The sequence below is a fragment of the Thunnus thynnus genome, chromosome 19 (assembly GCF_963924715.1).
Source record: "Thunnus thynnus chromosome 19, fThuThy2.1, whole genome shotgun sequence".
Lineage (NCBI taxonomy): Eukaryota > Metazoa > Chordata > Actinopteri > Scombriformes > Scombridae > Thunnus > Thunnus thynnus.
Window position 1 is genome coordinate 9,953,231 of NC_089535.1, and position 12,669 is coordinate 9,965,899.

Here is a 12,669-nt window from a genome sequence, read left to right on the forward strand (position 1 = left end):
GTATTGCAGCTGACCCACCTGGGGATAGTTGCAATACTTTATTTACATTTTGCTGCTAATACTTATGTACTTTTACTTAAATAGGATTTTTCATGCAGGACCTTTACTTAAAGTATTTTACATTGCTGTATTGGTATTTTTACTGAAGTAGAGGGTCTGAGTACTTCTTCTTCCGCAGCTGGTATTACTATCTGAGTGCTTCATGTGTTAAATGAACTAATCTGACAGTGTCGCTGTTTTCTCATTTTAATGTCTCGCTCCGCCCAGGCAGGAAGTACAAATAAAAACACAAGGAGGACTTGAAGTTGTCCTAACAGCCTCAGGAGCTGCAAACAGGAGAATCAACAAATTTGGAAACGTCTTTACTGAACCGTCATCTTTCATTTTTGGGATAAGCTGCTTCTCTGAGGCGATGAGCTTCCATTGATGGGAATAATCAGGATTGTTGCCGCTAATTTGACTGGAATTCGTCAGATTTCAATTAGAAACCAACACAAGGTGGGTGCAACTGTATTGAGCTGAAGACACACTTACATAATGCTGACATTTAATATGTGGCGAGCTTTCAAATGTCGTTTCATTGCAGTTTATCATGTCCAGACGACTTCATGCAAGCAGAACAGAGGGTGTGGATAAAAACGTTTGGTAAGTGATAATATTGATAATGTTGATGTTTGGTTTTCAGAGGAGCACCTTCGGATTTTCTGACAGTCAGCTGAGCCTGTCAACACTTGTGATTTACAGTCATATTAATGTTGGATTGGCAGAGTTTAAACCCAACCGTGATCCGGTTCACAGCCGTCTATAACCTCAATAAAACCGTCTGATTGGTGGAGATTGAGGGTGGCGTACGTCCTGGGAGGGATCAAGTCCTTTTAATATGCTTTTTAAATGAGCAAAAAATACCACATTTATGCCCAAATACAGCATCCGTACCACCACTGACTGTGTAACAAGAGAAAATACAGAAAAAACCATAAAATACAATGTCTGTGCAATATCAAATAATAAGATTTGATCATGTAATTCATTATTTTAACATGTGACATTCTTTAAACTGTTATTATTTCCCTTTTTTAACTTCCAAAACATTGAACATATGGTAGATATAAGATAGTAACTTAACCTATCACTTTCAAATGAAACAGCAAAGCAGTTCAGCTTTTTTTTGATGCCCTGCAAAAGAATCATTAACGTTTATTCACCCAAATTAAAAACAAAAGTATTTTTAATCTTAAAAACTCTCTGAAGGTACTAAAAGTTGTTGCTCTCTACACTTTAATTAAACAACTTTCTGTGTGGAAATAGATTCTGAAGCGTTTATTATCCTCATTGTTATTCATTCAGATAGATATTATTTAAATTGCAAAAATCCAACAGTATCTGAAAAGAATAATCTGCTTCAGTCTCTGTGTTATGTAGTAATCATTAATATATTTTGGTGTTTGAATTGATAAACATAATTGTAAAACTGTTATTCACAGTCTTAAAACTTCTGCATTCAAAACCAGAATATGAAAATAATCTATTCAGAAGCATTTCTTATTGTCATATTGAATTATTTAGTTCATCATATCAATAATTCACTATTTAGATGTGACTAAATGGCACTAGGTGTACAGATGGCAGTCAGGGAATAACTTATTATTCAATTCTTCTTATCAAACAGCATTACAGTGTTTAACCCGCTGTTTTGTATCAACAGGGTTGAATTCACGCAACTGGCAGCAGACTATAAAGCAGTGAACCTCGGTCAAGGATTTCCTGACTTCGCTCCTCCTAAATTTGTCCAGGAGGCTTTTTGTGAAGCAGTGAGCGGAGGACCTTCGATGCACCAGTATACCCGCGCTTTTGTAAGTGGACTTTCGCACAGTGTTGTCTTGAAACAAATAGATGTTGTACAAGTATTGACAGACATCTCATGTGTTTGTGTCATTTCTTTCCTCAGGGTCATCCTCCTCTTGTTAAAAGTCTGGCTAAATTCTTCAGCAGGGTTGTGGGACATGAGATCGATCCTCTTGAAGACATCCTGGTCACAGTTGGAGCTTACCAGGCTCTCTTCTGTGCATTTCAGGCACTGGTTGGTGAAGGTGATGAGGTATGAAAGTCAACCCTAGTTGTATGTTTGTATGTCAGGACTGTTGTATGTTTTGATTGTAATGGACTATGGATGCAAATTAGCTTCAAGCTAACTCCGGTGCAGTGCATCATTTATGCTTAATACTGCACACTGTCCTGTTCAATAAATCAAATCAATACAATATGTGAGTTTGAATACAGTGTATGTGTAATTAAATATTGTTTACTTAAGCCTTTAGCTACAGGTTCTTTTTTTAACATCAGCGCAACATACTGAAAGAATTTCTTCTCTCAGGTCATAATTGTTGAGCCGTTCTTCGACTGCTACCAGCCGATGGTGAAGATGGCTGGAGGAAAGGCGGTATATGTACCTCTGAGGCCAGTGAGTGTTGCAGGCTTTTTTTTAAACAATTTTACCGTTGTCGTTATTTATGTGGGTGTACATTTATCCTTCAACCTTTCTTTTCTCTTCTCCTTAATAACAGAAAGCTGAGGGCAAAGCCGTCCTGTCAAGTGGAGACTGGGTTCTTTCTGCCGAAGAGTTGGCCAGTAAATTCACTCCACGCACAAAAGCCATCGTTATCAATACTCCCAACAACCCATTAGGCAAGGTAAGATATTTAGAAGGGGGCATATCATGCTTTTTGTGATTTTCTGTCATTTTCATAGTGTTATAATGTCAGATGTCTATGTTAAACATGGTCAAAGGTCCCAAACTTGAGGTGAATGTATGTAAAAATACTCTCTGTAAGTAAAAAGCCAGAGCTACCTCTACTTCCTCCTCGTGATGACATCAGATTGTTCATGCATGCCCACAAACACCCGTCTGTAGATGGCCTTTGTTGCTAAGGTTGTTCACGTTGTCCACTCGCATATTTTGGATTGAATTCAGACTCGAACATTGTTACGTTCCAGCTCACTAGAGGAAAGTTAAGCAACATAAAACCACAGTGTAGAATGGTTTGCCAGGTATTTATTAGCCAGGAAGGCCAGAGATTCACAAAAAGCACAAAAACACATACACAAAGGTGCCAGCGTCAAAACTAAGGGTGAGGGGCCGGTGGGTGCTGTTCAAAGAAAACAATAAAACCAAAACAGGACTCCTTAAGCAGAGCTAAACTTACTAAAACACACACGGAAAATAACAAAATAAATCCCTCCCTCTCTGACTCTAAGGTTTAGGGGCGAGAGGAACAGCACCCCAGCTCCTAGTGTAACTAACAAAGGAAATTGCTAAAGTGAGTGAGGCAAGGTTTATCAGGACTATGTCTAGCTGCCCTAGGCCCAGTCTCCCAATTACACGCGAGTGCTTCGTATTCGACCACTACATTTACTAGAAGCACAGTTAACACTAGACAACCTGTACAAAGTGAGAGGCACCATGGCGAGCTGTTCACTAAGTCCCAGCCACCACGACTGGCAGGCTGGTCAGTCTTTTATGAGTTCGGCCCATGGCTCCAATCAGGGCCCTCGCTGATCCCAACCGGGAAGTGGGAGGAGTCAGGAAGAATGAGAGACTTGGCACGAAAAAAGAAAAGACACTGAAGAAAATGAAAACACACAGGCATACACAAGGCTGGGGTTTGTGGCAGCCGTAACAAACATGTACAGATTTATTTGAAAAATTTCCATTTCCTCCACTGGAAGCTAACCAATCAGAACAGAGTGGGCTCCTCAGGAGTCCGTAAAGAGACAGGAGCTCAAACAGTCTGTTTCAGACAGAGGCTGAAATGAGGGGCTACATAAAGGGCCAGCACAAGATAAATAAGGAGTTTTTTTTAACTGAAAAATCATCCAAAGATATTCCAGTAGGGCCCCACAATATAAATAAAGACCTGGAAATGTGCATGATACTTTCCCTTTAAAGCCAGCAATCGATGCACTCAGCCTTCATTTCACTCTCTAAATGTTAACTTAAACACACTTCTGTGTCCGTTTACAGGTTTACAAGACTGAAGAGCTCCAAATGATCGCTGATCTGTGTATCAAACATGATGCTCTGTGCATCAGCGACGAGGTGTACGAGTGGCTGACGTATGACGGAGCCAAGCATGTAAAGATAGGTGAGATACTGTACAGACAGGGTTCAGCAGAATGGTCACAAAGTTATAAAAACACATAATTAATAATATTTGTTGTGTTTGTGTTATTGACAGCCAGCCTGCCTGGCATGTGGGAACGAACCATCACCGTTGGCAGCGCTGGAAAGACCTTTAGTGCTACTGGCTGGAAGGTAAAATCCAGATGTTTTGAGCAACAGAGTCATGTAATCTGCTTCACTGTACATTGTTACAATGACCTGTGTTGTCTTCTCAGGTTGGCTGGGCTATGAGCTCTGGACATATCATCAAACACTTGAAAACCATCCATCAGAACAGTGTTTACCACTGTGCAACAGCTGCTCAGGTAGACACACAATTCCTTGAACATTTTAGATTAATTTGAAAGAATAAAACATTAATTCTTTAGCTTATTTTAAATCCTAGCCTCAATCCCAAAGCTTCTGAAAATACAGAATGTCACACGGATCTGTGGGGAAATGTAAATGATGCACAAGTCATGTAGAACATTTCCATTTTATATAATGGTGTGGCCATTATCTCCGATTGTCAGTATGGAAGACAGGCCTTTTCCAACCTTTTTAATTTAATAAGAAGGGGGGTTATTAATTTAAGGGGGGAAATGAGGATTTAAGAGTTCAATCAGAAGAATAAATATGAGGTCTACTGTTTAATTTAAGTGATTTTAAATCTGGAAATGGGCAGCAAATGTTCAGGCTTCATCAAATCTACATACAATATATCACAACTGTCATTTCAGCTTCATTTACACCTTTGAAACTCTTTTATATTCCTCCATCCCCGTCCTCATCCTCATCAGGAGGCAGTCGCTCGTGGATTTGAGAGAGAATACGAAGTGTTTGGGACTCCGGAGAGCTACTTCAAGCAGCTGCCTGCGATGCTGCACAACAAGAGAAACAAGCTGGCCTCGTGTCTGGAGAGCGTGGGTCTGCAGCCCATCATGCCAGAGGGAGGTTATTTTATGATCACAGACGTCTCCTCCTTCAGTGAGTGCATTCATATCTGTTCATATTTGTTCATATCTGTCAAGGATTTTATCACATCAGTTCTCTACAGTTCTCTTACTAAATAGTTACTAAATTAATACTAGAAAAACAAACTTCTGGACTGGTAACTTCAGATTATTTTTTTGATATCTTTTTGTTTTGTGCTTCCTTATTAATCGAAACCTAAACTTTCTTTTTTGACAGAGGTGGACTTAAACGACCATAGCACGAAGGATGAATCCTATGACTTCAGATTTGTCAAATGGCTTATTAAAGAGAAGGTAAATATTAAAGGTTTAATAAAATCTTTATTGGAATTTATAAAAGATGAGAAATATGTATATTTTGAATTGGGCTGCAATTTTACAGTTGTTTTCATTATCAATTAATCTGTTGATTATTTTCTCAATTAATCGATCTGGTCTATAACATGTCAGAAAATTCAGTTTTCTATCTTAGAGGATTAAAGAAACCAGTAAATATTTGCATTTAAGAAGCTGGAATCAGAGAATTTTTACATTTTTTCTTAAAAAAATAATTAATAGATTACCAAAATAGTTGGTGATTAATTTAATAAATGGCAAATAATCAGATAATCGACTAATTGTTGCAGCTCTAGTTTTGAATAAAGGAAACATGTTTGGATTAGTGTTTTTGTGCAACATTTCATTATAGTTTATGGTGATACGTTTAGAATTTTTCATTTTTTATTAGTTTTTCTACATAATTTGTCTTATTTTTGTCTGCAGGGTTTAGCAACAATCCCCGTATCTGCATTCTACAGTCCAGAACACGGCAAAGAGTTTGACAAATACATCCGGTTCTGCTTTGTCAAGGTAAATTCAACCTAACTCATTCAACAGAATCTGATCCGAGCTTTCTCCCGTCTCACTCTGTCGCTCTTTGTCCGTCCGTCTCACTCAAACTCACTATTTGTGCCCCAACAGGAGGACTCCACCCTGAATGCAGCGGAGGACATCTTGAGAAAGTGGAGTCACGGAAAATAAAACGACCACATGACGCACACCGTCATGCATTGTCCGTCCATCAACATTTCAACAACCCTCCTCAGTTAAATTAAGCCGTACTCAGTTTTTAATTGCGTCCGCCCCCACAGTTGTGTACTGTAAGATACAGAGACAACGTCCACTTTCGCTTTGTCTTTAAACTTGTGGAAAACACTCAGGTGTTGAAAAAAATGTGAATGTTTCTGTGCAACGATTTTAAACCGCAAACTGTGATAATAAAGAAAGTATTTTTCAATATTATAATATATTTCACAGTATTTCTAAGGGAAATATTTAGTTGATTCTTTTTATCTGAAATCATGTTCTTCCACTGTATCTCACATTTAACTGCAGAGATATTTATCCTGAATCAAACCAGCAAAAAAGGTTTAATAAATCTTTGAATTAATCAACATTCTGATCTTTAGCGTTCTCTGTTTTATAGCCTCATCATCACAGCCACAATCCTCTGTACAGAAAGTGCATTTTATAACAACTTGACAGCAACTTTCATTTAAATTGTCTGTTAACCTGTTTTTAATGTTTACTCAAAATATGTGTTTTTTGAGTCAAAGCTACTGAAATTAATCAATAAAAAAACACGTTTTATTGTGCAGTACCTTTTTAAATTTAATAAAAATGTTACAGTTAGCTATATGTGATTAATTAGTACTGTACTGTGAAAACAAAATACTGAGTAAAAATAACATAATAAAGAATGTTTCTTTAACTTAAAAAATTGTCACTTAAATGTTCGATGTAATCAGTTTCAACAGTTTGTTTGAGTTAAATTAACTTATCAGATTTTACAGTGTACAGTCAAGAAAGTGTCTTGTTCCATATACAGTAGATTTAAAAATATAATTTCCTCACATTTCAGCAACCTTAGTGTTAATCAGTGTTGTCAGCAGTGTACTGACAGTGTTTCTAATGGTGTTATCATGCAGGACGTAGAAATAAAAACACAGATATTTGAGGGTATAATCACAGAAGTAAACAAAAAGAAGCCTCTATTTTCTCTTTTCCATAAAGAATCTGAGCATAACCATAATTTCAGACACTAAATAAGAAGGCTGCAAATGAGTGTAAATAGCTTTTAATGTATTATTTTATTGATTGATTTCAACATTCTTCTCTGTTATTGTTTCTTCTTCTTGCTATTTTAAAGATGTCAAGATTCTACATTTCATTCATTTAGCCTAAGAATTTTTATGGGGGGTAAAGTGTCTCAGACAAAGGTCAAAAAAGGTTGAAAGGTCGGGAGAAGGAGGGGTGGTGGCGACCTGTTTACCGTGTCACCTCTGAGATAAAAGGAAACAAACACATCTGGAGTCTCAACTATTTGCTGCTCGTAAAAAAGTGGGCCGTCATCTCATTTAATCATGTCACGACGACTTCGCACATTCAGGATAGACGATGTGGATAAAAACGTTTGGTAAGTGATAATCACACAGGTGGACTTTTGACACCTGAGTTTATAGGCTACAGGTGACTGTTGCCATTTCTATCAGTCTGTTAGTGAACGCTCCCTATTGTGAAATATGAACTATTAAGTGATTTTAAACCAGTCAAAAAGAATCAAGAGGAGCATTTTAGGTGTTTGTTGAAACTTCTGGGGGTTTCGTACCCTGAGTTGAGCCTGTCAGGAAGCTGGACACTGATTGATCATGTTCCTTCCGATAGGATTGGTAGAAAACCCGACAATTTTAACCATAGAGTTGCAACGATTAGTCGATTAAGAGTGGTGGAAAGTAAGAAAGTACATTTACTTGAGTACAAATTTGAGTATTTCCATTTTATGCTACTTTATACTTCTATTCCACCACATTTCAGAGGGAAATATTGTACTGATATCTTACTTTCCTGCTAATTTCCATTATCAAACCAAACCTATTCATTTCAAATGTAATCACTGAAAAATCAGCGGGGTGTGTTTGACGCTTTGCAAAAATAATCTGCTTCATTCTCTCCGTTGTGTAGTAATCATTAATATATTTGGCTATTTCAGTTGATGAGCTTAATTGTAAAACTGTCATTGACAGTCTTAAAAACTTCTGTATTTATTGCTTTACTTAGTTCATTATGTCAATTATTCATTACTTATATTTGACTAAATGGCACTAGGCCTACAGATGGCTCAACAGACAGGGAATATTTAAATTAATATTCAATTTACTTCTTATCAAACAGCATTACAGTGTTTAACCAGCTGTTTTGTATCAACAGGGTTGAATTCACACAACTGGCAGCAGACTATAAAGCAGTGAACCTCGGTCAAGGATTTCCTGACTTCTCCCCTCCTAAATTTGTCCAGGAGGCTTTTTGTGAAGCAGTGAGCAGAGGACCTTCGATGCACCAGTATACCCGCGCTTTTGTAAGTTTGTTTTTTGTGAATGTGAGAGGATTAAAGGAAACAATGTTCATTTTGTCCTGTAATATATCAGCATTTAAAGTAAGGTTTCTATAATTTTATGGAGGTTTTAAAGGGAAATTTCACCCCATTCTTTCATGTCATTTTTTTTTCCTCAGGGTCATCCTCCTCTTGTTAAAAGTCTGGCTAAATTCTTCAGCAGGATTGTGGGACATGAAATTGATCCCCTTGAAGACATCCTGGTCACAGTTGGAGCTTACCAGGCTCTCTTCTGTGCATTTCAGGCACTGATTGGTGAAGGTGATGAGGTACAGAAATCAACCCAAGTCAGGTTCATTTATTCATAAACAGTTTTTACCATTTGTATATGTGATTTATACTTAATATTGGAAGGCTCATTGTTTAACCATCATGTTTAATGGTGTGAATAAAATCTATTTAAATTTCTTTGTAAAATTCAGTTTACAATTCCAATTACAAATTGGAAAAAGAAATGTTTTAGATTGATTCAGATCGCCAAATTTTTCCCAAATTTACTTTCTACATGACAAAATTTACCAAAATGGTACCAAGCACATAACAAAGTATATGCTAAGACCTAAAGAAAACATCTTTTTTTCTTTCAGGTCATAATTATTGAGCCGTTCTTCGACTGCTACCAGCCGATGGTGAAGATGGCTGGGGGAAAGGCGGTATATGTACCTCTGAGGCCAGTGAGTGTTTCACAACATTTTCACATTTTTACAAAGGTGTACAAATTTAGAAAGCATATTTTGACAATGTTACCTTTGTCTTTGTGTATGTGGACTCATATTTACACATCAACTGTGTTTCTTTTCTCTTGTTAATTGCAGAGAGTTGAGGGCAACGCCGTCCTGTCAAGTGGAGACTGGGTTCTTTCTGCAGAGGAGTTGGCCAATAAATTCACTCCACGCACAAAAGCCATCGTTATCAATACTCCCAACAACCCATTAGGCAAGGTAAGATATTGACTTTGTTGACTTCAGCCTGCTAAGAGTAAAGCTTTGTTGTGCTCAGAGATTTCTGTGCACATAAAGCTGCTGTCCCTTATACATGAATACACATCACACACCCATGTCTGTTACAGGTTTACAAGACTGAAGAGCTCCAAATGATCGCTGATCTGTGTATCAAACACGATGTTCTGTGCATCAGCGACGAGGTGTACGAGTGGCTGACGTATGACGGAGCCAAACATGTAAAGATAGGTGAGATACTGTACAGACAGGGTTCAGCAGAATGGTCATAAAGTCATAAAAAACATTAATAATATTTGTTGTGTTTGTGTTATTGACAGCCAGCCTGCCTGGCATGTGGGAACGAACCATCACCGTTGGCAGCGCTGGAAAGACCTTTAGTGCTACTGGCTGGAAGGTAAAATCCAGATGTTCTGAGCAACAGAGTCATGTAATCTGCTTCACTGTACATTGTTACGATGACCTGTGTTGTCTTTTCAGGTTGGCTGGGCTATGAGCTCTGGACATATCATCAAACACCTGAAAGCCATGCATCAGAGCTCTGTTTTTGACTGTGCAACCGCTGCTCAGGTAAACTCGTTATTGCTTGAACATCTTAGGTATTGTTGTTGCAATAAAAACTTAATAAGTTTTTCTAAGAACAGATTTGATAATCCTCATTATTTTTGCAAAAGTACTAAGCTGCTCACATCCTTAGTCTTGATTCTCGGAACCAAATTTATCTTCCTGCTTTTTTGTACTGTAAAGTCAATAGACTGAATACCTCCTTTATCAAATCTGCTTGCACTATATCATCATCATCATATCTTCTGTTCATCTACATCTTTTAAAGTCCTCTGTATCTCCCTCCGATCTTTTCATCCTTATCAGGAGGCAGTCGCTCGTGGATTTGAGAGAGAATACGAGGTGTTTGGGACTCAAGAGAGCTATTTCCAGCAGCTGCCTGCGATGCTGCACCACAAGAAGAAGAAGCTGGCCTTGTGTCTCCAGAATGTGGGACTGCAGCCCATCATGCCAGAGGGAGGTTATTTTATGGTCGCAGACGTCTCCTCTGTCAGTGAGTGTCATTAGTAAGGATTTGTGTCCAGTGGTATTATGTTGCCATACACGTGTCAAAGGAACTACTTTAAGCTTATTTATATGTTCATACTGGGAGCTACAGTTGTTGGTTTCATCATAAACTGTATTCCCCACCTGGCAAAGGTAAAACTAATACGATTTTATTAGATTTATTCAAAACATTTTAATTTCTCTGCAGCTTTTATTCAAAGACTAGAAGAACTTGTTGCATCCATCATTGTTTTCAAAGATACATTCAGGCAATGGTACAGTAAAAAGTGTGTAAAACAACAAAATAATTATCTTGTTCGTAGCTGCTAACCATTGCACATCAGAGTCTTTTGCACCACAAACATCCGGTCAGAATATAGTCATCAACTCATCAACCAAGGCAGTTACAGTTTGAACACTTTCTGCTTATTAGTGTTTGTAGCGTATCTATGACAAACTTTAGCTTTATGTTTTGACAGAAGTGGACTTCAATGACCAGAGCACTGAGGACGAACCCTATGACTTCAGATTTTCCAAATGGCTAATTAAAGAGAAGGTAAAACTTGAATATTTAGTGAGAGATAATAAAAAAAACCCAGTAATGTAAGTGTTGAAGTTTTTTGAAGACAGAGAAAAACACAGTTGACAGGATCAGTGTCTGTTTTTGCTGGGTAATGATTAAGTTATATGGTGATATATTTGGAAAGTCCTGTTTTTTTCTCAGCTTCTGTCTTATTTATTTTGACCTTTTTTTCTGCAGGGTTTGGCAACAATCCCTGTCTCTGCATTCTACAGTCCGGAGCACAGAAAGGATTTCGACAAATATATCCGATTCTGTTTTGTCAAGGTAAACAAAATCCAAAATATTATAATAAGTGAATTTAATCATGAAGTCTTTTCATTGTCTTTTTGTCAGTCCCTCTAACTCACACCCTCTTACACTCTTTATGTCTAAAAGGAGGACTCCACGCTGGATGCAGCAGAAGACGTCTTGAGAAAGTGGAGGATCAGAAAGTAAAATGTCCCACAATGTGGAGCAGAGTGACATGCATTGCACGTCCGTCCAGATTTAACCAGGCTATTCAAACTGACTTGGGTTGTCTGAGCTGAATTGAGCTACATCCTTACCCACACACACACACACACACACACACACACACACACACACACACACACACACACGCAATGTGGTACTGTAGATGCACAAAACACAGCCTCCACTTTAACTTTTTTCTCACACTATACTTGTGAAAACACCCAGGCTTTGAAAAAATCATTGTAAATATTTCTGTATAATGACTTTAAGCAAAAAACTGTACATGAAACTTTTTGTCAATATTCTGTTGTGTTGTGTGTCAGAAAAGCAAAGAAAAATGTTAAATAAAGCTCTTAGTAAAGCCACTGCAGCTACTATTCTCTTTCTTGTAGCCTAATTTGTTTTTTACACATTCTGTAAAATACTCAGATGAGAGCCCCTGAGGAATCTTCCAGTTAGTCAGTTAAACATTGCTGAGTTGTTTATTCACATTTAGTTCCTTTTGTTCCTTTGGGCACATCGCTGGTTGGTGAAGTATTGACAGCACAAACCTCCTTGTAGCTTCAAGTGTTTGTCTCATGTCTTGTTAAGGAATGTGGATGTTAAAGTCTTTTGTTTTCCATGTGAACATTGTGAAACTGTGTCTGTACAGCCAGGACCTGAACACAGAAAGTACTTTTTATAAAACTTTAGCCATTTAAATTTACTATCAAAAGTTTCTTATTTGTGATTAATTTCGGAACAAAAAAGAAAAAAAAAGATTTCTCAGCAATTTTGGGGTATTCGTTTATTATTTTAGGTAGACAGAGACGAAGTATTTACAGATATTATAGTATTTATATGTAGCTTTAAATCTCGCGAGAGTTCAATCTAGCTGCGTTACTTTATATTCCACCCGCATGCGAAGTCCCGCCCTACTCTGCCTCTGATTGGCTCTGATCCTGATATTTTTCTCTAAACCAACCATCTCACTCCTATTACCTAAACCTAACCAATCAAACCAACGAAGGTAACAAGTAGTAGCCAATCAGAGGCAGAGAAGCGCGGGTCTTCGCACAATG

The 12,669-nt window shown here is 37.8% G+C and overlaps 2 protein-coding genes across 2 annotated transcripts; both read left to right on the forward strand.

Moving 5' to 3' along the window:
• The first annotated feature begins 266 nt into the window (after positions 1-266).
• kyat1 (kynurenine aminotransferase 1) lies at positions 267-6,566 on the forward strand. Its single transcript, XM_067573964.1, has 13 exons — positions 267-498; positions 587-645; positions 1,706-1,853; positions 1,949-2,098; positions 2,375-2,461; positions 2,565-2,690; positions 4,022-4,142; positions 4,236-4,312; positions 4,396-4,485; positions 4,960-5,146; positions 5,351-5,427; positions 5,896-5,982; positions 6,094-6,566. The coding sequence occupies exons 1-13, from the start codon at positions 427-429 to the stop codon at positions 6,151-6,153; spliced, it is 1,341 nt and encodes a 446-aa protein (XP_067430065.1). The 5' UTR covers positions 267-426; the 3' UTR covers positions 6,154-6,566.
• A 962-nt stretch (positions 6,567-7,528) lies between these two features.
• On the forward strand, positions 7,529-10,608 carry LOC137170529 (kynurenine--oxoglutarate transaminase 1-like). The gene is made up of 9 exons (XM_067573969.1): positions 7,529-7,588; positions 8,380-8,527; positions 8,683-8,832; positions 9,151-9,237; positions 9,379-9,504; positions 9,633-9,753; positions 9,843-9,919; positions 10,003-10,092; positions 10,393-10,608. The coding sequence occupies exons 1-9, from the start codon at positions 7,536-7,538 to the stop codon at positions 10,591-10,593; spliced, it is 1,053 nt and encodes a 350-aa protein (XP_067430070.1). The 5' UTR covers positions 7,529-7,535; the 3' UTR covers positions 10,594-10,608.
• Positions 10,609-12,669: the final 2,061 nt, after the last annotated feature.

What these genes read in the sequence shown, in the direction of transcription:
- LOC137170529 (XM_067573969.1), top strand. Translation starts at nt 7,536, where the DNA reads ATGTCACGACGACTTCGCACATTCAGGATAGACGATGTGGATAAAAAC. An exon ending in GATGTGGATAAAAACGTTTG is followed by an intron (nt 7,589 to 8,379) that starts GTAAGTGATAAT and finishes TTGTATCAACAG; the next exon opens with GGTTGAATTCACACAACTGG. An exon ending in TATATGTACCTCTGAGGCCA is followed by an intron (nt 9,238 to 9,378) that starts GTGAGTGTTTCA and finishes TGTTAATTGCAG; the next exon opens with AGAGTTGAGGGCAACGCCGT.
- kyat1 (XM_067573964.1), top strand. Translation starts at nt 427, where the DNA reads ATGGGAATAATCAGGATTGTTGCCGCTAATTTGACTGGAATTCGTCAG. An exon ending in CCAACAACCCATTAGGCAAG is followed by an intron (nt 2,691 to 4,021) that starts GTAAGATATTTA and finishes GTCCGTTTACAG; the next exon opens with GTTTACAAGACTGAAGAGCT. An exon ending in AGCCAAGCATGTAAAGATAG is followed by an intron (nt 4,143 to 4,235) that starts GTGAGATACTGT and finishes TGTTATTGACAG; the next exon opens with CCAGCCTGCCTGGCATGTGG.